Source organism: Catharus ustulatus, chromosome 4 (genome assembly GCF_009819885.2).
Source record: "Catharus ustulatus isolate bCatUst1 chromosome 4, bCatUst1.pri.v2, whole genome shotgun sequence".
In the NCBI taxonomy this organism is placed as follows: Eukaryota; Metazoa; Chordata; class Aves; order Passeriformes; family Turdidae; genus Catharus; species Catharus ustulatus.
The window spans coordinates 12,800,846-12,821,395 of record NC_046224.1 but is presented as its reverse complement, the minus strand read 5'-3'; the positions used below and the strand labels follow the sequence as shown (position 1 = coordinate 12,821,395).

Genomic DNA, 20,550 nt, shown 5'->3' with positions numbered 1-20,550 from the left:
GGGAAATATTATATTTTCAGAAAATATTTTTTCTCAAAAAATAGGGTAAAATTACCAAGCAAATGGTAATGTGCAATTTTTTTAAAACATACAGCTAAAACATTAAGTGTTCCAAACCCATTTAGTAGAGAGGTCATAAAAATAAACCAGAAGTAATGTAGAAAATATCTGCATAATTTGAATACAATTCTATTTGTTTCCATATTTTTATTCAGCTTAATGGCAACAGGCATTACTGAAGGAAGTAAATCATTAACTACAACCAGTTATGATTTCATTTTTGTAACAAGAAAATAAAAACAAACTCTTGGATGTGCACAAAGACACAAACCTGCTAACAAATTGATCATTCCACAACACCATTGCACTTCAAAAAGTTAGAAAAAGCCAAACCAGCACAGCTTATCAGACAGAAGTTCCAGAAATAATATAAGTCTACACATTAGGAAAATACAATAGCAAGAGAAAAAGCAGCTTATTTCTGTCAGTGCATGCTAAAATTAACTGTACCTGAAAGGTTAAGAAACCATTTTCACATTTAATATAAATGGACAGAGAAGTTGCTCCTTCAAGGAAGAAAGAATTTCTCAAGATGACAACATAAAATTGCTAAGAAATTATTTTTAAGGGATATAGCTGAAAATCTGGAACTCTGACAGAGCTGAGTAATTTTCTTTGTACATCCTCCAGTTTGTTTTACTCAATGTTAAATCACCACAAATGCATTACAGCACAGTCTGAATTCAGTGGGAATTTTGATAAATTAGAAAACCACACCAGATTTGAACCTCAACTGCTGCTTAAATAAAAGACTCTGTAGTTCATTAGTTTTAGATCTAGGGGATGGACACCAAAGGGTGAACGGATTAGAGTCTGCTAAGAAGTTCTAAGAATTTCTTCTAAAAACAGAAACTGTCACCACTCTTAATATAAAGTGCCAGCAAACACACAGGCTATTTCTAATAAAAACTTTTAATTACAACTCTCTCCTACAATAGTTCTCAGTAGATGAGCTAAGATCTGCCTCTCCTATGAAGAAAATAAAGGATGGAGAGAGGGGAAGAGAAGCTTCCTGCCAACTTTTAGTATAATTTTCATTGCTGAATTTTAGAATATTTTGATGTTCTTAGCAGGTGTGACATTTCTTTCCTATAATATACACTTTTTGCTATTAATAAGTGTGCTTATGAAACTGTTTTCAAAAATACAGTCTGCTAGATGGCAAAAATCAATTAAGTCTCCAAAAGAGATGTAGAGCAAATGAGTTGCTCATATCCTGTGCATAGCTGATTTAGTGATAGTCTACTGCATCAGTCCATTTGTTACTGTGAACACTACTGAATACCTTGAAAGCAGCTTGATTTGTGATAGATTTTCCTTCTTACCATGAACACTTCCCAGCATAATATCACCAGATTCTGAGGAGAGAGATGCTGATTCTGCATAGAGATACTTGGTTTTCAGCAGCCCATCTTCAGTAGATATATTGATGGTTGTCCCCTGCAGCTTCTCTATATTTACACTCTAGGAGAAATAAACATAATAGGAAATTTGTCATCACAGCTTGAAAAAGCAGTGGGAAGTAACACCATTTAGACACAAAACAAATGGAAAGCAGTTGTTAGTACAGGAGAAATAGAATCAGGTTCTCAGTTAAAAGCTACACAGGACAAAACAAAAAAACCTTTTCATCCAAGAGCTCCGACTTTAGAATTAATGATTTTTTTATTACATTCCTGTGAGTTATTACATCCATCATTCAGGTAAAGAACCAAGTAGTAACAAACAGATGAAAGGAAACCTTGATTTATTTTGCAAAAATTAAACACTTTATTTTCAAAAGCAAAAGAAGGATTAACTTCAACTATGAAGACTGAATCTTCATACAGCATTGCAACTCCTAGAGCATTGGTGATCAATTCTCTGCCACCACAAACAAATATCCCTTGTCTTTGTCACATGTAGCTATTTATAAAGATTTTTAACTGGCTTACTTTGTAGATATATCTTTGGTGAAGGTCTGAAAAAAGTCCCACCCAGCTGCCCTTTTTCTCAGTATGATTTTGCTATTACCTTGGTTACTCAGACTTCTATTCTTGGACTTAAGCCTCAAGACATACAAAGCCTTGAAAAACCAGTGATAAGATCTCCATTTCTGCTTCTTTTCAATAGAAACAGAGAGAAAGGATAGAATATGAAAAGTTGCAGTATGGATTTAGGAAATAAAAGGTGACAGATGAGATTATCTCTGTAAAAATGATGAGTCACATGATAGAATGTCAATCTATTTGAACAAAACAGAACAATTCACATGCTTGGGCAACTACCACATGTAACTCAATTCTATTCTCAGTTAAATTTGACTTATGATGGAAGCATGCAATAGTTCATACTTGAACCCCCACTCAATTTGTTTTTATTTTGCTTATACAGACTTCCAGTGAATTGCACAAAATCCTTATTAATTACATTAAACAATACACTGTTTTCTAGATCAAACTGTGCCTCACTCAAATTATTTTTAAATCCTCCTTGTCATTTCAGCATTGCCATCTTATGCAAAAAAAGTTGATATTAAAAAAATAAGTCTGTCAACCCTTCCAATCCAATATTTTAGAAAGAATAAGCTATGGATGAAGCAAGAGGTATTCTGACAAATAGCCACTAGTGCTGCACTGTATCCCAAAAACTGAGCTGAGGAGGCTGATTTAGTATGGACTATATGACAGCCAAATTATATTTTGGCCTTACTCATCCATTCATACTGAGCTACTAAATTATAAGATTACAGAATGAATTTGAGACTTTTCCCAGGATGTACAATATAGATTAGATCTCCAATAATTTATCAAGGTACATTAAACTTTAATAAAATCAAAATGCTATGCATAATCTATGATAGAAATAGAAATACATGATAGTCAATGTCTATAATCACTGCAGGTGTTGCTGCTTAGAAGTGTGCTACAGATATAAACAAAATCCAATAATAAAAGGCACAGCTTGTCACTACTGAGACAGTCATTCAGCTTTTCATCTTCAACTGCTTGCAACAAAACAGTAATAACCAGAGATCTCACACATTAATTTACATTGCATCTGTTCTAGGAATGCTTCCACAAAGTACTCACCCTGCATGGCAAAGGGCAAACCTGCTGTGACACATGGCCACAGCAACAAGTAAAAGGAAAGCCACTCTCATTTTAGTCTCTATGGTCTGACCTGTTCTAAGAGTTAAGCGACTTGCAAAGAACATTTCCCATTTGAGCAGGGCATCACTGACATCAGCACAATGAAAATAGAGCAAAGCACACTTTAAAGAGGAGGAATTAAAAAAAAAAAAAATCTGCATAATTTGGATACAAACTGGTTGATTTGTGGCATTCCTAACCAGGCAAAGGGAAGTTCAAAAGGTACCTCTCTTACTATAGAATGCAAGTTTTAACTCTATTTTAATATATTATTTTATTTAAAAATTAAGTGCTTTATTGTAAACAATCTCACATACCAACTCATTTACCAGCCTCAACTACCTTTCTTAAAATTACACAGTAATAAAGAGTTGTCTCAGCTCCAGATCAAAAGAAGTTACTATAAACAAAAACTACCAAAAAAAGAATGCTTCAGAACAACCCAAATCAGGGTAGGGGCATGGAGGAGAGGGAAGCCAGACTGCTCAAGTATAAGAATAAAAAGTATTTTAGATGAGGAAAGCATGGAAAAATAAGATTGTTTTTTCAATGAAAATAAATGTTTTCAATCCTAAATTCTTTAACTCTTGTGGATTTTTGGCAGAACACTGATGTCTGGCTCTACTAAGCAAGTGTTATAGGAAAGTCCCCATGGCACAGATTAGCTAATAACTCCCCAGCCAAACAAATGTCATTACTTTTGTCCACTGAACCACCAGATCTTCTGGAAGAAATTCCTTCCCCTGGGCATAGAGGCTTGGGGGCTGCAGTTACTGAACCTGACCACATGCTCAAGGTTCCATTGGTTTCATTAGCATAAGTCAGACTGAGAAGGCTTTACATCTGAACACAGTTCCAAGACAAAAGCTAACATCTTGCTGTGTTTAAATAAGACATATACAGCTCCTCCTCCACGTATTCCTGCTCTTGGTCTTCCTTTCTGTGCTATCACCGTTCAAATGTTTTACTAGTGTCTTAAAAAATACTCTTCATTTCTCAAGTGCTTAGTGCCTTTTACCACATCCTCTCCCTCCCCACCTCCAGGAGGGAGCTGGAAATGCTGACAGAGCCATAATTACATAATGATGACTGCAACTGATGGAAGAAACATCTCATACAAACACACAGAGGAGACATAAGGCTGACTGATTATTAACAGAAGTGACCAACTGAGAAATCTGTCCTTCCTAACTACACTACAAAGTTTGTTAGTGAGTTCAATAACATAAGCCAAAATATTGTTCTGTAGCTGCAAATTCGTGCTAACGTGACTCACTTCACTCAAGTTACTACAGCTTTACAACTCTAAGATTGACTTCTTGCAATATTACACATTATATACAAATATTTATGATCACAAAGAAGCACTTCAATTTAATCTGTATAAAATTTGTTTTATTGTTTCAGAAGGATGGTGTTTCTGAAAAAAAAATTTAAATGCTAGAAAGCATTTAAAGGCTCAAAGTAAAACAAAATTTTGAACTATATTAACCCATGCAGACACAATTACTACATTTATTACATAAAAGGCAGTCTCACATCCACTTACAAAGAAGCACAGATAAGTTAATGCTAACATTTCTGGAAAACCCAATGGCAAGTTGCCTAATTTACAGCAGGACATTAAGAAGAGCTCACAGCTGACTCTAGGTAAGTGAACTGATCTATAGGAACCCAGCCTACAAGGTGCACAACAGTGCCAAAGAGCACAGAGGTGACTTTGGTTGCCTGAAACTTAATAGTTTGGTCACAAACCTGTCCTTGGCAAAGGGAGTTACCCCCACTCTCTAACTCTTCCAGTGCTGCTGGTTTGAAGGTGCCTATGGATTGTGACAGAGCACATCCAAGCTACTTCAAACTTGGCTTGGCTCCACATGTTCATACAGCAATGCCTCAGATCTAATGAATCCTAATGCAACCAGCTGCATGGACAATACCTGAAAACAAGACTAGTGTGAGAACTGTAGGGAGCTCAGCTCTACATTTTTTAAATAAGGGAGAATTGCCTACTTATGTCAAGCAACAAAACCAGAGTAGTTTGTGGTTAGTCTCATACTGCCATCTACTGAAAAAAAACAAGTTAGCTCTTGATAAAACTGCTCTGTTTGTGATTCTTCCCACTGCATCTCACAGCAAGATTACATGTGATTTTACTTCCTCAGCTGCAAAGAAGTCTGCAAAACCTTCTACTCTTCCATGCTTACAACTATGCAACACTGGAAGTGCACAGCATTTACAAATATCAAGCCACTATCCATGAGACTAAATTAAACTCCTGCAGAATCCAAGTGCCTACATATCAGCCAAGGAAAGAGTTTAAGAATGCTGTGAGGAGTCTCTATAACTAAAGCTCATGTTTATCAATCCACATCAAGCATAGGATAATACAATTTAACAGACAAACCTAAGAAACAGTGAAATTAAAAACAACCAGTGAGAGTTATTTACAAATTCTTTAGCACATTCTTTGAATTTAGTCCTTTTACAAATAAGAATAAGCCATTTAAGAGAGTTTTACTTCCTACTTACCCCCTTTTCTGTTGCACAAATATCTGTATTTCCATAAAGTGTTCCAAGACCAATTACTTTGCCACCATTTGTCCGTATATCAATTTTATGGCTCTGAAAAAAAAAATTTAAAAACCATACAGTTTGGGTAACTTGTTCTCTAGTTATGGTTATCTTGTTTTTCAAGTTGTACCACATTAACCACTGGAAGCCTTAATCCTGCAAGCAGAACCAGATTCTACAGTGTTTCACTGCACACAGATTCTAATTAAAATTGTTTTGCATAAGGCAAATCTCAAGTTTTTAACAAATAAGCCAGGTTTCAAGTAAAAACTGCTCTATAGCCCTTACATGTTTCAGCTGTTGCTGCATACAACCAACAAGAGAAAAAGAAAGTACAGAAACACACATAAACCAATCTCAAAAAGCCAAAAAACCCCACAAGGTCTTGAGAATAAAATGCAACCATTTGTAAAAGAGAAAAAAAAATCATATTTTAAATAAATACAGTGTTTTCTCCTTATACAAAAACATGATGAATTAAATGTTTCAATGTGGCATCACAACTGCTTTGAGGCAGTTACACCATGCTTGTTATCACAATAATGGTTAAACAGCAAATCCTCCAAATATATAACTTGAGGAGAATATGGGAACTTGCAAGATTGGACAAACTAGTGTATAGCAAGGGCTCACCAGAGTGGCCATGAGAGTTCAGTAAAATAAAACCGCAAGATACACACTAATTCCCCCTACAACAATTTATTAGAATATCTTCTTTAAAAAAAAAACGAGCAGGCTTTCAGAGGTAGGTTTCTCTAGAGACACCTCACAGACAGAAGGATTTGCTGAGAAAAGAAAGTTACAGTGGTCAAGTAGCTTTTTCTGAGCTTTTTTATGAGGAAATATTCCACCAGCTGAAAGAAAAAAGCACTAATTTTTCATAGTGCTTCTCTGAGCAAGGGAGAAAGGTTTGAATAAGGAAGAGACAAAAGACCGTCAAGACCTTGACACATGTCAAAGAAAAACCAGGAAAATTTGTTCAAAAGAAAAGGACACTGATGCAGGATGAATCAGGCTCAGACATGGTGTGGGGTGAGGATGCATGGCAGGTCTTCCACAAGTGTGAGCAAGATGCCTGCAAATTCTTGTTATCACCAGCACAGTCAAGGAGTCAGGAGCAATTGAGGAACATAGAAACATGATTAAAGGGTCTCCCTGCTGGCACTGTCATAATAAGAAGCATGACAAAAAATTAAAAAGAAGCACGGCTTTCTCAATAAAGAACTTGTGAATAATTCATACTCTGAAGAAGACCTAAATACCATAAATGTATTTTGGAATTACTGTTGCTATCACTTGACCTAGAGATTTGGAAGGGATAGGGTGAACTGGACTTCAGCCAGTTAAAAAAAACCCACCACCCATTAAAAAAGAAAGTCAATAAAACCACTCTCAACTTATCTCACTGGCTGGGTCTACCACACAAAAACTGCCAGCCAAGATCCATTAATAAGCCTCAAAGACTCCTCCTTTCTGTTCAATTACTAGTATGCATGATTAAGCAATTTAGACATGAAAACTCCAAGTATTTTGTAAAAACACTATAGATAATTTTTTAAAAGTCACAATTTATACAAAAAACTTCTTGCAAGTAAAGAAAATTAGCAGTTGTGAAGCTGTTTGCTGGTGCTCTTGAATAATCCCTACATGACCAGATTTTTTTCGCTTAAAGTCATTTATCAATGATCTTTTCTTTCTCCTGTAAAGAAAGAGTCTCCTGCTTTGTTAGTTAATGAGATTTGTTAATAACAGGAAACAAACATTAAAACAGCTTTAATCCATCCAGGGGAGGGCACTATCACTTCAATTTGCTCAGTAAAGTAAATTCCCTAAAAGCCACCTCTTAGGCCTCACTACAGCATCTGGTCCATAAGATTTTTAGTAGTTTTGGGAAAACCCTGTAAATTCCATTTCTCCTAAATAATTCTGCTTCTCTATTAACATAGAATATAATTCCTGACGCTTTATTAGAAAAAAATAGTTCAGTCACCTTACTAGAACTACAGGACTTAAAAACAAGATTAGATGAAAACCCAGTTCTTAATTTTTAATATTCAAGATATTTCACATCTTGGATGGTATGTGAAACAAGGTTCCCAGAAGTTAGCAGTCTTTCCTCAAAACCATCTCTTTTCATGACATCACAAAAAATTCCTGATGAGATGGCATGCCATGATTAATGTCATTATTGTTGGCTAAAACCACCTTTTCTTATATTCTGCAGCTTCTCATGCACTGTTGTTTTTATTACATAACAGAACAATTTTAAATTAAAAGTTTAGACGGGCATCACGTACTACTATTAATTTCTGTTAGATTTTAGGTACTTTTATAAGAGTAAAACGCTCAATAACACAGAATCTAGAAGGTTCAAGTTGTCTATAGCTCCCCAGATGTAGAGTAAATCTAACTTTATTATATATTACCCCTCTCCCTAAGCTCAGTTTTCCCTATGTTTGTTATAAAATCATCTCTTAGCACAATAGAGAAAAATGTTGAAAAATTTTTCATATCTCAAAAAATGTGGCCCTTCTTTTAAATTTATACCAGTTCCTGCAGGTGCAATCCAAAACAGTTAAGTGAATTTGATTCCAAATAGCACCTAAGTCAGATAAACTGTGAATAATTTTACAACAGCTTATATCAGCAAACTTAAAGCATTAAGACTGAAAAAACAAGGTCATGCCTATGATATATACAGTCAGGTATCCTGGACATGTAATGTGTAATTTCTGATTGAAAATTAACTTAAAGGGATTGTCAAAAGCACTGATATACCTATTAAAAAAAAACAAACCCCCCCCCCCCCAAAAAAAAAAAAAAAAAAAAAAAATAAATAAAATCAGCAGCATGCTGCAAAGTCTTGATTGAGCAGGCATAACTACTAACCTACTAGACAGGAAATCCAGTCTATTTGTCTTTTTCTTTGAGGGGCAGGGAAGACAGGAAGGCTTACTGCTGTCACTGTTTCTGCTGGCTTTGGCTATCACAGATACATGGACTTCTGACTGCACATTATTTACTGTTATTGACTTTGTGCTGCAATTGTATGCAGTAATTAAAGGTGAGGTGCTATACACAGAGCAATATGAGTCTTCCAAGGAAAAATACCAGAGTATTTCTCATCTCCAGAGCTGGTATTTAAGTTTTGACAATATCCCATCACACAATCCCTTTTCAAACAGTGGGGAGGGTTCTTTGTACCTTTATTGACTGCAAGACACTAGTCCCCTTCTCTGTTTCTATTTTGCAGTTATCACATTCTATTTTCTGAATCTTCACGCAGCCAGTCCCTGAAGTTTTGATATCCAAATCTAGAATTAAAAGAGTTTTATTAGCAACAGAATGAAAAAAAGTCAGATGTCTTTAACATAGTATTTGATCATGTTATACAGTAACTATATGTAGTAAGGAAAAAAAGCAGCTTCTTTGTTACTTAAGAACCAGCCTGCTGTGTCTGGTCACACACTAGGAATGGCATGAGCAGTCACTGTCAACTATGGACACTGAAAGTTTACCAGGCCAGTGTTGGAGCCACCCAGCTCCAAGACAGAACATTAAGAAGCAGAAGAACAACTAACCTGTGGCAAGGAATCAGTAGGGTGTGAACCTTTAGTGAAGTCACATCTTTCTTCTTTTCTAACTCCACCTCCATCTCCTATCTACCCTAGCCACCAATTCCATTAGAAATTCTACTTAGACACTTGGGCACCCTGACACACATTTTGGGGTGAAAGGTTGGTGTGTGTCTGAGGCCACATGTAGTGTAATAAGGTTCACCAGCACAAATACACAGGCCTTGTTGCTCCACCAGCCAGCAGCATGATCCAAAACCAGGCAGCAAAGCATTGGTGTGGGTCATTGTCCCTGCCTTCTGGAAAGCCTGACATGGCCCTGGCATGAAGAAGCATCTTTGCCTCTAGTCTGAGCCACCTCCCCTTTGTCCTGTTCATAGACTCCCACAAAGAAAAATCACAAAGTCTTGTAAATAACATGCAGGGGTAGGAAAAACATTTTTCTGCTATTTCTCTCACCCTTGTGTTTAAGGAATGGGAAGAAGTTTGAGAATGTACAGACTGGAGATTCTGCATATATTAATAATAATTTTTATTCATTATTTGTATAAATGACCACTATAGTGACTGGTAAAAGGTAAATACAGGAGAGGAAAAAAAAAGATTTTGTTCTTCTAAGGATAAAAGGCAAAAGAGAAGAAAAACAAAAATTGAAGAACAATCAGAAGTGTTTGCTGCAAGACACAACTGAGGACTAAGAGACAGTGAGCCCCATTACTCCCTAAAGGAAAAGATTATTTGATAAAGAAACCTTCATTTAAGCAAATGTGAAAGTCTCTCTTTCACTGCCACAGCTTACTAAGGTTATCAGAAAGATGTAAAGAATAATCAGAATGTGCTAATCAAGAGGAGATTCCCAGATCAGACCCGTGACCCAGCAGAGCCTGCAGATCAATACTGGCACACTGCTGCCCAGGACAGGTGCTTCCTGGAACCATGACAACAGTAAGCTTGCAGACCATGAAGATGAGACTGAGAACTCCAAATAACAGCAAACGAAAGTTCTGTCACCTGACAGACTAGGAGAACCCAAGAGACAGCTAAAACACAACATCTTTGAGCAAGGATGCTACCTAATGGCTGCAGTAAGCAAAGAGATTAAATTTAGTGAAGGATGTAGACTGTGTTCAAAGGTAACAGTTCCTTAAGAAAAAAAGGCTACAAGAGGTAGACTGGAAAGCAATGCTGTTTTTGAATAAGCTGTCTTGCCCAGACTGCTCAATTCACCCCCTGGACAACTTCACAGTGCTTGACAAGGTCTACAACCAAGACTTTTGCTATTTTGTTTTCTGAGAAGAGTCCCAAAAGCCAGTCTGCTCATACAAATCTTTGAATTCAATCAGCTTGAAACTGCCCTGCTCTTATTGCTTCCGTCCAAAGGGATGAGGAAAAGGCTTGAGAGTGCTCAGTTTAGCCATGATACAAACTCACTATAACTTTTACAAGAATAAGGTTAATAAAAAATTCTGATCCAGTTGAGCATATAATTGCCATCATATATCCGGAAATTCATAAACATGTCATTAAGGGACTTCTGGAAATACACTTTGTGCCTTGATCCACTGCAGAGTCATGCCACTTTGCTAGCCTTGATATAACAAATATTAGTGGACAAGGAATTGAGCCCCCCGTCTCTTTCCCTCTAAGTTCCTGAACCACAGATAAACAACTCCATAAAGAAGCAGACTGAAAGCTGGATAATATTGCCAATGAAATTTTAACAAGGAAGAACAAGATACAACTTGTTTCAGTGCCAAAACTCCAAAAATAGCCTGTGTGATTCCTCCCTAGCAAAGACAAGGGCTGAAGCCAACTTTAGCCACATAAACCACAAAGAATGCATGAAGATCTTCATGGTGTAAAAGATTTGTATCAGAAATAAAAGAAAAAAGAAATAGTTCAGTATCAGAATGTAGGCAGGGTATTTAAGCACACCAGTTATTAAGCTGCCTTAAGCTATAACTCTTGAAATGGACTGGATAATTATTTTTTTCAGATGACTCAGCAGCCCTAGACTACTAGAATTATCTCAAATTATGGTTATGCAAGCCTTCAGTTCAGTTTACTTCCACGTAAACACGTAGTCAATGTACAGTAACCAGAAATCAAAGAGCTGGTTTCAGGTTTAATTAACACATGCAAAACCAAATAAGCTTGATTAAACAGAAATTCCTTGACACCTGCCATTGATGAAGGTTAAATATATCAGAGAGGATTATCAGATCATGTATGATATTGAAATCCTATACAGGGCTCAAAAACAGACACTAAGACAAACAAAGGATCTTTTGGTACTTGCCCTACTACACTGCCTAGAGGTTGCCTTTGGTTTAAAATGCACACTTAAGCTCAGCATCTTCCACAGATGCTCTTCATTCAGGCTCTAAGGAGTTTTAGATAACTTGCAGTTTCCTGGATAAGCTCCAACCTAAATTAAAAAAGCTGTTATGAAATGCGTTAACTTCCAAAGTGAAGAAAACAAGAACACTGAAAAGAGATTCACACCAACCTCTAAGTGACTGATAGAGCTCAGGCAAAACCATCTAAGCAGAACAGAGTTAACATCTTCCTCATGCATCCAAGGAAAGCCAGAGAAAAGCCAAAATGTTTCCAGAAAAACAACAGTTCCTCTCTGGTTTGAGATGTGTTTTTACAAGGGATAAGATCTTTTGCTTACGCAATGATATTTCATGGATAATTCTCTTCAAAATAAACAGAGCAACTCAAGTACAAACTAATACTCAGAAGATCAAAAAAAACCAAACCAGAGCTGGAACAACACTTAAAAGTAGAAGCTCAGTGGCAAGCAAAAATTGTACTTCATTGAGTAAAAACTTAAAACACCCAAACCCCACAACCTTACATTTTTGTAAATACATCTCTAGATGCACCTGGATGACAGCACAGACAATACTAATCTCATGCTAATTATGGAGTGACAAAGAGCAACTTGTGAAAGGGCATTATAATCCACAGATGGTCCAGGGAACCTGAATTATATGAGCCTACCACAAGCCCAAGTGGAACAGCTTAGAAATCTACAAAAAAATAAAACCTGTTGGAAGAAGAAAGCCCCTGTCTGGAATGTTGACTGACATTCAGAATATAGTAACAATCTCAAAGACAGGACAAAAGCCAAATGATTGTTTTTTATCAATCAGGATTCATTATCAAGGCTTTTAGGAAGGTTCCCCACATTGAAACCCTGTATGCAGGCTGAAATCCTTCACATCTTAATGCAATGAATTCTGCACCTTGAGAATAACCAGCTCTGGAATTACCTGCAATAGTCACTCCGAGTTCCTGGAGAAACTGAAATAGTAAGGGACTACAGTATCAGACACACCTGGTACCAGAGAACTGAAGGGTAATAAATGGGACACTGGGTTTCTCTGATTATCAGTAATTATGAGATGGACTCTGTGAACGTGCTACAGACAAGCCAAAGCAATCTTTGTGCTTGCCAAGCAAGGGAGGGGAAAAAAGAACAAAGAGCTGTAAGATAGGAATGAAAATTCTCAGGTAAGAATCAAGACTCCAAGACTCTTGGAGAAGACAGTCCAGCTACAGTTCAGTGACAGAGCCAATGAATACAGAGGTAACAGCTGATCTGTTCAAGAGAACAAACTTGGATTTTCAAATGTCTTTAACAATACGCTTAGTTGCATATTGTCTTTCAGCTATAATTTATGCACCACTTTCAACAATACAAAAAGTTGGAAATCAGCACAAATAGCCAAGGTTGAAAACTTTTATCAATAACACCAAATTATTCAGACTAGTTAAAAACTCACTGACAAATTGCAGGAGGACCTTGGAATACCACATATTCCAATTATAAAATAGCAGGAAATTAAACTGTGGTACTCTGCCAAGAGTTTACCAGGAAACTCTCACCCTGAAACTGTTTCCATCTGCAAAGGGACACTCAGCAGGGAGATCCACTGAGGGGTTGAGCTGTATCAGGCTCTGAAATTCCTGTGATGACAACAGTTGACAGCTAAGAGAATGATTAGATGAAATATGATTTATATTTGTTCTGTTCTTCTACTCTTCCATGAGCATCTGTTTATGACCAGAGACAGGGCAATAGGCTGCTAGGGTCATGGTAGGAATCAGTACAGCCATTCTGACAGAGCAAAGCACACTGAGGGCAGGAAGGGTGAGATTATATGTACAAATATTCTCAATTTAGCTACAAAATATTTGTGCATATATTAGTTGATAGGAAACAAAACAGACCCTAAGTTGTGATAAACATATTTAAGGAACACCCCTTCAGTTATAAGCAGAGTTAAAAAAAAAAAAGTAAATTATAGGGATGAGTAAGACTGGAAAATGTGAGAATGATGTTATGTCAAACACATAGGACTTTGCCATTTTGAATTGTATATAGTTCAGGTCTTTCTAAAAGCAAATAAGAAAAAAAGAAAGAAAGCACATTGCAGAATTTTCCCAAAGACACAAGGCAGGAAAAAACGTAAATTAAGATGAAAGGTGCAGAACATATTTGCTGTATGTAACATTATATTCAACAAAAGTAATATATTACATGTATGAATTATTCATATTTCTCATATCACAACTGCAGCAGGGCATTAAATGAAATAATGCAGCAGTCTTTAATAACTTTAAGCAAAATAAGAGACCAGGTGCATCATACACCAAAAAGTATTTTCAGCATGCTGAAACATTCTGCACTGATAGGAAATTGCCCAAATCCATAGGAAAAAAACAGAAACACATTAATGATTGAGCACAAATCTCTGAGTTTGTAGTCCCTAAACTTAGAGCCACTGTCAGAACTTCACTGTGAGTTCAGCAGAAATGTTTATTGGTTTCAGCCACTACAGCTGCTCTCCCAGATTGTGTTCCAAACCAGAAACGCTGCACAGATTACAGCCCTATGCCCAAACACATTGTGCTGGACAAGGGAGCCCTTCTTGGTATTCCATCCGCACCGTTTCCTTCCAGGCTTTTTGGATCCTGTGGACAGCCATGGAGCACAACAAACACGAGTGGGGCTGGTGGATCCCCAGCCCGGAGAGCAGCGTGCCCAGCCCGCGCTAGGGATGCTCTCGGAGCCGAGACTCGGCAGCAGCAGCACCAGAGCACAAATGACAGCGCGCTCACAGAGCCGCTCACCCGCTCCAGCGTTAGCACCAACTACTGCTGAAAAAAGAGCCAGCACCAAATCACGGATCCGAGCACCCAGCAACTCCGGGAGCACGGGGGACAAACCGGGATGTTCGGAACCAGCGAGGGCGCGATGCCGTTTCCCAAAGCCGGCTCCCATCTCCCACCCAGCCCCGCGGGGATCCCCCGATCCCTGCGCCTGCCCCGCACTCACCGAACTTGGCCGGAGTCCGGACGTCCACGGCGGCCTTGCTGTCCACGCCGTCCGCCACGATCGCCACCTGCCCCAGCGCCTCGTCGTGCTCCACCCGCACCGGGTCCCGCTCCCGCCCGCGGCTGCCGCCGCTCACGGCCACCAGCAGCCGGTCCGCGTCCGGGCAGCGCTGCGGGTCCAGCGGGCGGATGCTCACCTGGCACGGCAGCCGCACCCGCAGCCGCCCCCGCGGGCTCACCGACAGCGCCCACTCCCGCGGCGGGGGCGGACCGGGGCCGCTACGACAGCGGCGCGGGACGGGCGGTGCCCACCCCGCCGCTCGCACAGCCAGGGCCGCCCAGCGCGGGAGCAGCGCCCTCATTGCCGCCGGCGGAGCAGGAGCGCCCGGGACGGACGAATGGACGGACGGACGGACGGAACGAGGCCGCTCCGGGCTGGCGGCGGCGGTGACCCACGGCCGGTCACGTGGCGCGGCTGCACGCGGGGAGCGGCACCGGCACGGCCGGTAAACAGGCGGTGGCTGCGCCGCGGGGCCTCCTGGGAGCCGTAGTTCTGCAGCGCGCGGAAGGAACTACAGCCGTGCCCACGGGCCTATCGGAGAGCGGGGAGGGCGGGGCATTGCCCACAGTCCGCTGCTATTGGGCAGCGGGCTGGACGCCGGAGCCAATCAGGAGCGGGGGCGGCTGAGGCGGGCGGAAGTTGGTGCGCGGGTCGCCATAGCGACGGGGACGCCGCTCGGCCGGGCCCGGCTCTGCGGCGGCCGGGGGGACTCGAGGGGACCGGGGCCGGGGCCAAGAGAGGCAAAGCCGCGGTCCGACGTCAAGGCGGGAATCAAGTCAGGCAGCGCCTCCATAGCCTTGTCCGAGGAGTCCCTGAGGGGCGGGAGTGCGACCCCCGTGCAGGGCCCAGGGCAGTGCCGTGCCGCGCGTGAGGAGACCGAGGTACCCCTGAGCCTGTCCCTCACTGCCCTTAAACCTGCAGCGAGCCTGTGTCTATTGAAATGTCCTCGTCAGCTGGTGTAGAAGCAGTTTGGCAGATGTGGTGGAAAACCAGTTATTTGTTGTTGGTTTTTTGAAGGGATATCACAAAGCACCAGAATTAGTAAGTTTTGGTCAATATGTTATGTGTTGTACTGCTTTTTAGTAGTACTGGAGCCAGGCAAATAAATATTTTCCTGAGCTCTGTACAAATACGCTATGAGACAATCGTCCTTACAGGGTTTACAAACAAGCAGGGAAACACTTCATCCAGTTTAAAACACTCTTCTGCACTTCATAACCCACATTATCATCGTATAATTTTTTTTTAAATGAGGTGGGGCATGTGGGGAATAGACGATGTACAGTTAGGGGCTGAACTCTTGTAACGGTTGTTGTTTACTGCCAATAATGAGAGAGAAAAATGCACAGAAAGCTGCATTGTCTTAGCAAGATTGCAACATGAAACAAGAAATAATGAAATCTGGGCCTGTTACTTAAGTACTGTCTCCCTTTTGCACTCCATGTGTTTCTGTTTCATAAATAACCATGCAAGCATGATACTTAGTCATCAAATACTTTTCATCTCATTAGCTCTATTTCCATTTCTGTCACCGTCTGGCTTTGATTATTTATGAATCTGAAATGACATCTCAGTGCCAAAGAGGAAAGAAGATTGCCCTGTGTTTTCGGTCCATCGGTAATTTTCACTGTGGAGAGTTTAAGGAAGATTCATATTCACCAATAAAACCCTTCAAGTTAAATTATTTCATTAGTTTACATTACTCAGTCTCAAAAAAATCATTAGTTTAACACAAAAAGTTTAACACATAAAGTTTAACGCAAAAAGGGCCAGCCTGCCTTATGATAGTCTAGGATACAAAAATTGAATTCTAGAAAAAAGTATCAAGAAATATATTGGGACATGATGGATGCTGGAAGTTTATTTTTCCCAGCTCTTCAGAAACAGTTGATTTTGGAAAAAAAAAAATCTCCAAAATTCTCACCCTTGAGACCAATACCAAATTTGGATGTCACATTGTTTGTCAGCGGGAAAGTTACAGATATTTAAGAAATGTGTTGCAATGTGCTGTGACTCCACTAGATGACAGCCAGCTCAGCAAATAACTGATCCTCTGTTCCGAGGGAATGCGGGCCCTGCTAAGGAGGGGCTCGCTGCTGCCCCCCTGTCCCTGGCTCGGTGCTGCTGTTCCTGATCCTCCACTCCCACCTCCTCTAAACCGGCAGTGCTGCTTTCCCGCAGCCCCCTTTTCCTCCTGGAGCTTGGTACTTGATGCTGCTCATGTAGGCAGAGGTTTATCAGCACCCACAATCCACAGGGAGCTGTGCTGCATCGTCTTTAGTAGTGTCAAGCTTAGCATTAAAAACTTAGCTCAAGAAACCATTCCAAGATGCTTAAGCCTCAGTTATGTTTATATTTCATTGTTGCTGTTGGGTTTTCTCATTAGATACAGTCTAAGCTTACTCACATGGTTAAAAATACTGAACAAAACAGCTAAAAAGTAATTGCTAGGAAGAAGTTCTTTCTCCATGCAATTGAAACCTCTTATTTCAATGTTTTACTTATGTCATCTCTATTTTTGCTGTATTGATTCTGTTTAACTTTCATGCTTTTGTTTGGGTCAGCTGGTATAGCATGTAGCAGACCCCAAGAGTGAAAGAATACTTATTTCTTTAATTGTTTTCCTCTTTCATTTTCTGGCATGTCATTTGCAGGAAAAGAAAGCTGTCTCGATTTTATTTATTTATTTATTTATTTATGTAAATTTATCAAAATTTACTTTTATTTATTTATTTATTTATTTATTTATTTATTTATTTATTTATTGTGAAGATTTAATTAGAACTCCCCTTTTGATAGTTGCATTATTTCTTAGTGAATTACAATTCTTATTTGCCATTTTACCAGATACTGGTGTTGTATGCCAAAGAATATTCAGTATTTCATGCAGAAGATCAAAAAACTCTAGAACTCAAGGAAGTTCTATAAAGTGATATAAAACAGATTTTAAACCAAAGCATTATCAGCATTATCCTTTTAGGCTAAGGTGAGAGAGAGATTTAAAGGAAAGAGGAATTAAATAAGAAGTATTTATAGGAGAGGCTGTAGAAGGAATACATTTTTCTAACTTTTTAAATTTGGAATTTATCACAGAATAATCATAAACTGCTGTAGGTACCCACAGGGTATAAACTTAGTCTGCCTGGGCAGGATTAATTTTACCCATTGGCTATAATTGTAATGAAGAAACAATGTGACTTCATTTCTTAAGAAAATAGAGCCACCTTTATTTGTGGGGTTTTTTTTAGTGGTGCATTTCTGAACTGCTTCCTTGAATCTTCTTAGTTCTCAAGGTGTGTCTAGTGTTCAGTAGGTAGGCAAATTATGTTTTATTTGTTTCCTCCTCTGTACTTTAGCCTTGCAAAGCATGCAATGGTTTGGATTTCTGGGATTTTTTCATTTGTTTGTTTGTCACACTACCAGAAATTTTCTGAGGAAATTAAGTTCCTCATGGAAACCACGTGAAATGGGAAGTAGCATATCTTAGCATTTAAATTCTCCTTATCTTAGCCATATCTAATTAGAACTCCAGCAGATAAAGTCTGTGTGTGGCTCAGGGTGGTTCTATCCCAAATAGCAGAGACTTGAAAACAAGGGAAAACAGCAGAACTTACGGCAGAAATTGTTGAGCACTTTAGGTACATGGTGTGCTCTCATTTTCCCAAAGTGGTGAGGTTGTACAGTCTGCTCAAACAATCCATTCTTATTCACATGCAAATGATAATGTCCTGTTGTACATGATGTGGTTTTAAAGTCAATTATCATTTAATGTTGGCATGGTTTTGTTGTTTAACAACATCCATTCGTGCTGAAGCACAGGCTCTGCCCAGTTAAAACAGAAGGTCTTCTACTTTAACATTAGAGAAAAAGCATAAAATAATAAAATTTTAGGTTTGGAAAGCAGATCACTGTGTGATTGAATAAATCTATAGTGCTCCTGTTATTATCTGTAGGTCTCATAGGCCTCATCCCTTCTCTTTGAAGAGGATGTGGTAGAACTGAAGAAGTTTTGGAGAAGGGTGAGAACAGTGGAAGGCAGAGAAGGGCTTTCATGCCAGTGACAGCAGGTGGATTGTCTGCGTCAGCTTAGAAAAAGGATTGTAAAATGATGATTCAACATTAGGAATAAACCTAGTGGCATAGAAAAGTTGTGATTATTCAGTGACTCATCCAGTAAAAGAACTAGGTGACAACAAGGAGCCAGATTCAAAAGCAACAAGAAACACTGGTTATTCATTTGAGGTAAAATGACAATCTCCATTCCCCTGGATTTTACCAATACTGAAAGTTTTGTATGAGTTCAAGGACAAAGGAGATGGGTTCAGGGAAGCATCACCCCACCATGACTGGTGGGTACTTCTGTCCCTCCCCAGGCATCCAGGTGTAGGCTGGAAGTGTGCAGAGACAGTTGATTCATCTTCATACATGGACCTGCATGTCTTTATGCTCAGAATAAAATTTTACTACTTTTTGCACCTATCAGTCTGAAAAGATCAATGCAGCAAAGAGTCACCTACGATTCTGCACTGATTTGTGTTTGAACCTTGCTGTTTGCTAGAGAGAGACAGAAGTAAATAAGCTGAAATTACTTTGGGGAATCTGAGTTCAGACTTTTATTATTATTGCTGCCCTGAAGCTGTTTCACAAGACAATTCTCAGCCTGATTTGACCCAGGTTCCAAAACAGCCTTGTAATTCCTGTTCTCTGCAGTTCTGTGCCTTGGATCAAGGCTGATATTATCTACAGTTCTTGTTGGGCTATTCTGTGAACTTTAATTCCTATTTCAATTAGACAGTTTATATACCAGATACTGCAAAGACACAAATTTTTCCACTTCACTTTTTGAAGTTTATAGATCCAATTTTATATAAGCTGAATTATATATTTAGTAATGTAGTAGGTAATGGAAGAATGTTAGCCTCATTTTAATGTCCCATAAACCTACGTATGCTTTGTTTATGTCTGCCCCCTCTTAAAACCATGTGGAGACAAGGGCTTGTCACAATAGCTGAGGCTGTCTAATGGTTATTCTCTGTCTCAGATTTCTATAGCTGTGTCTTAACATAAAACTATAAACTTTTCAGATTCAGAAGATTTTTTTTGTTCTTTCCCTGCCCAGCAAACTGGAGTCTTGGTGAGGACTCTTTTGTACTGCTGTGCTGGGAGGAGGTATATTTTTGATTGATGTCAACTGTATGTTTCACATACAAGTATCAACAAATATGCCTACATCCATGAAACTCTCACATTTTGGCATTGCTCTACTTAGAGTTTCTGTCTTTTCTCTCTGTCTAAATTCTAAGTTGAGAGGAACAAATTAAGCATCAGTAGCCATAAACCCAAAATGCATATGTTAAAATCTTCAGCAGTTCTTTACAGATGAAAAATCACTCGCTATTTATAAATGTGTGTACATGTTTATGTACAGTAACCCAGAGTTTATTTCTTGGCCTCTATGATGTTTACAGTTATTGCACAATGTTTTGACCCCTCCAGGAGAGATCATGAAATTGCTTTTTTTTCCATAAGCAAATACAGGCACTGAAAGCTCTGTAAAAGTCAGGATGTTTCTGAAGGAATTCCTAACAGTACTGAAGAAAGTAGTAAACTTGCCATTTTAACTTTCACTACCTTTATAGACAAGTGACTTTTCAGAAGGTGAATACAAACAACACAGCATTTTTGTATCCATTTTCCCACCACAATTATAAAAAGAAATTTTATTTTTCTTGACAGTCAGCTTTCTGGCCATGGAATGGCAAATGGCACTGTCTGTTTCATTGGAAGGATCTGATATATATTA

At 39.1% G+C, this 20,550-nt stretch overlaps 2 protein-coding genes across 2 annotated transcripts in view; one reads left to right on the top strand and one right to left on the bottom strand.

The window, feature by feature from the left end:
- Positions 1-15,048, bottom strand: part of FAM185A (family with sequence similarity 185 member A) — a 38,116-nt gene extending 23,068 nt beyond the window's left edge. The window contains exons 1-4 of the mRNA XM_033058739.1: positions 14,688-15,048; positions 8,967-9,076; positions 5,721-5,813; positions 1,386-1,524 (exon numbers count right to left, since the gene is read on the bottom strand). Coding sequence (XP_032914630.1) covers positions 1,386-1,524; positions 5,721-5,813; positions 8,967-9,076; positions 14,688-15,048 — 703 coding nt within the window. The remainder of the gene's footprint in view (positions 1-1,385; positions 1,525-5,720; positions 5,814-8,966; positions 9,077-14,687) is intronic.
- A 399-nt stretch (positions 15,049-15,447) lies between these two features.
- CCDC146 (coiled-coil domain containing 146) overlaps positions 15,448-20,550 on the top strand; it is a 66,921-nt gene continuing 61,818 nt past the window's right edge. Inside the window, exon 1 of the mRNA XM_033057812.1 lies at positions 15,448-15,628. The gene's annotated coding sequence lies outside the window, so the exon portion shown is untranslated. The remainder of the gene's footprint in view (positions 15,629-20,550) is intronic.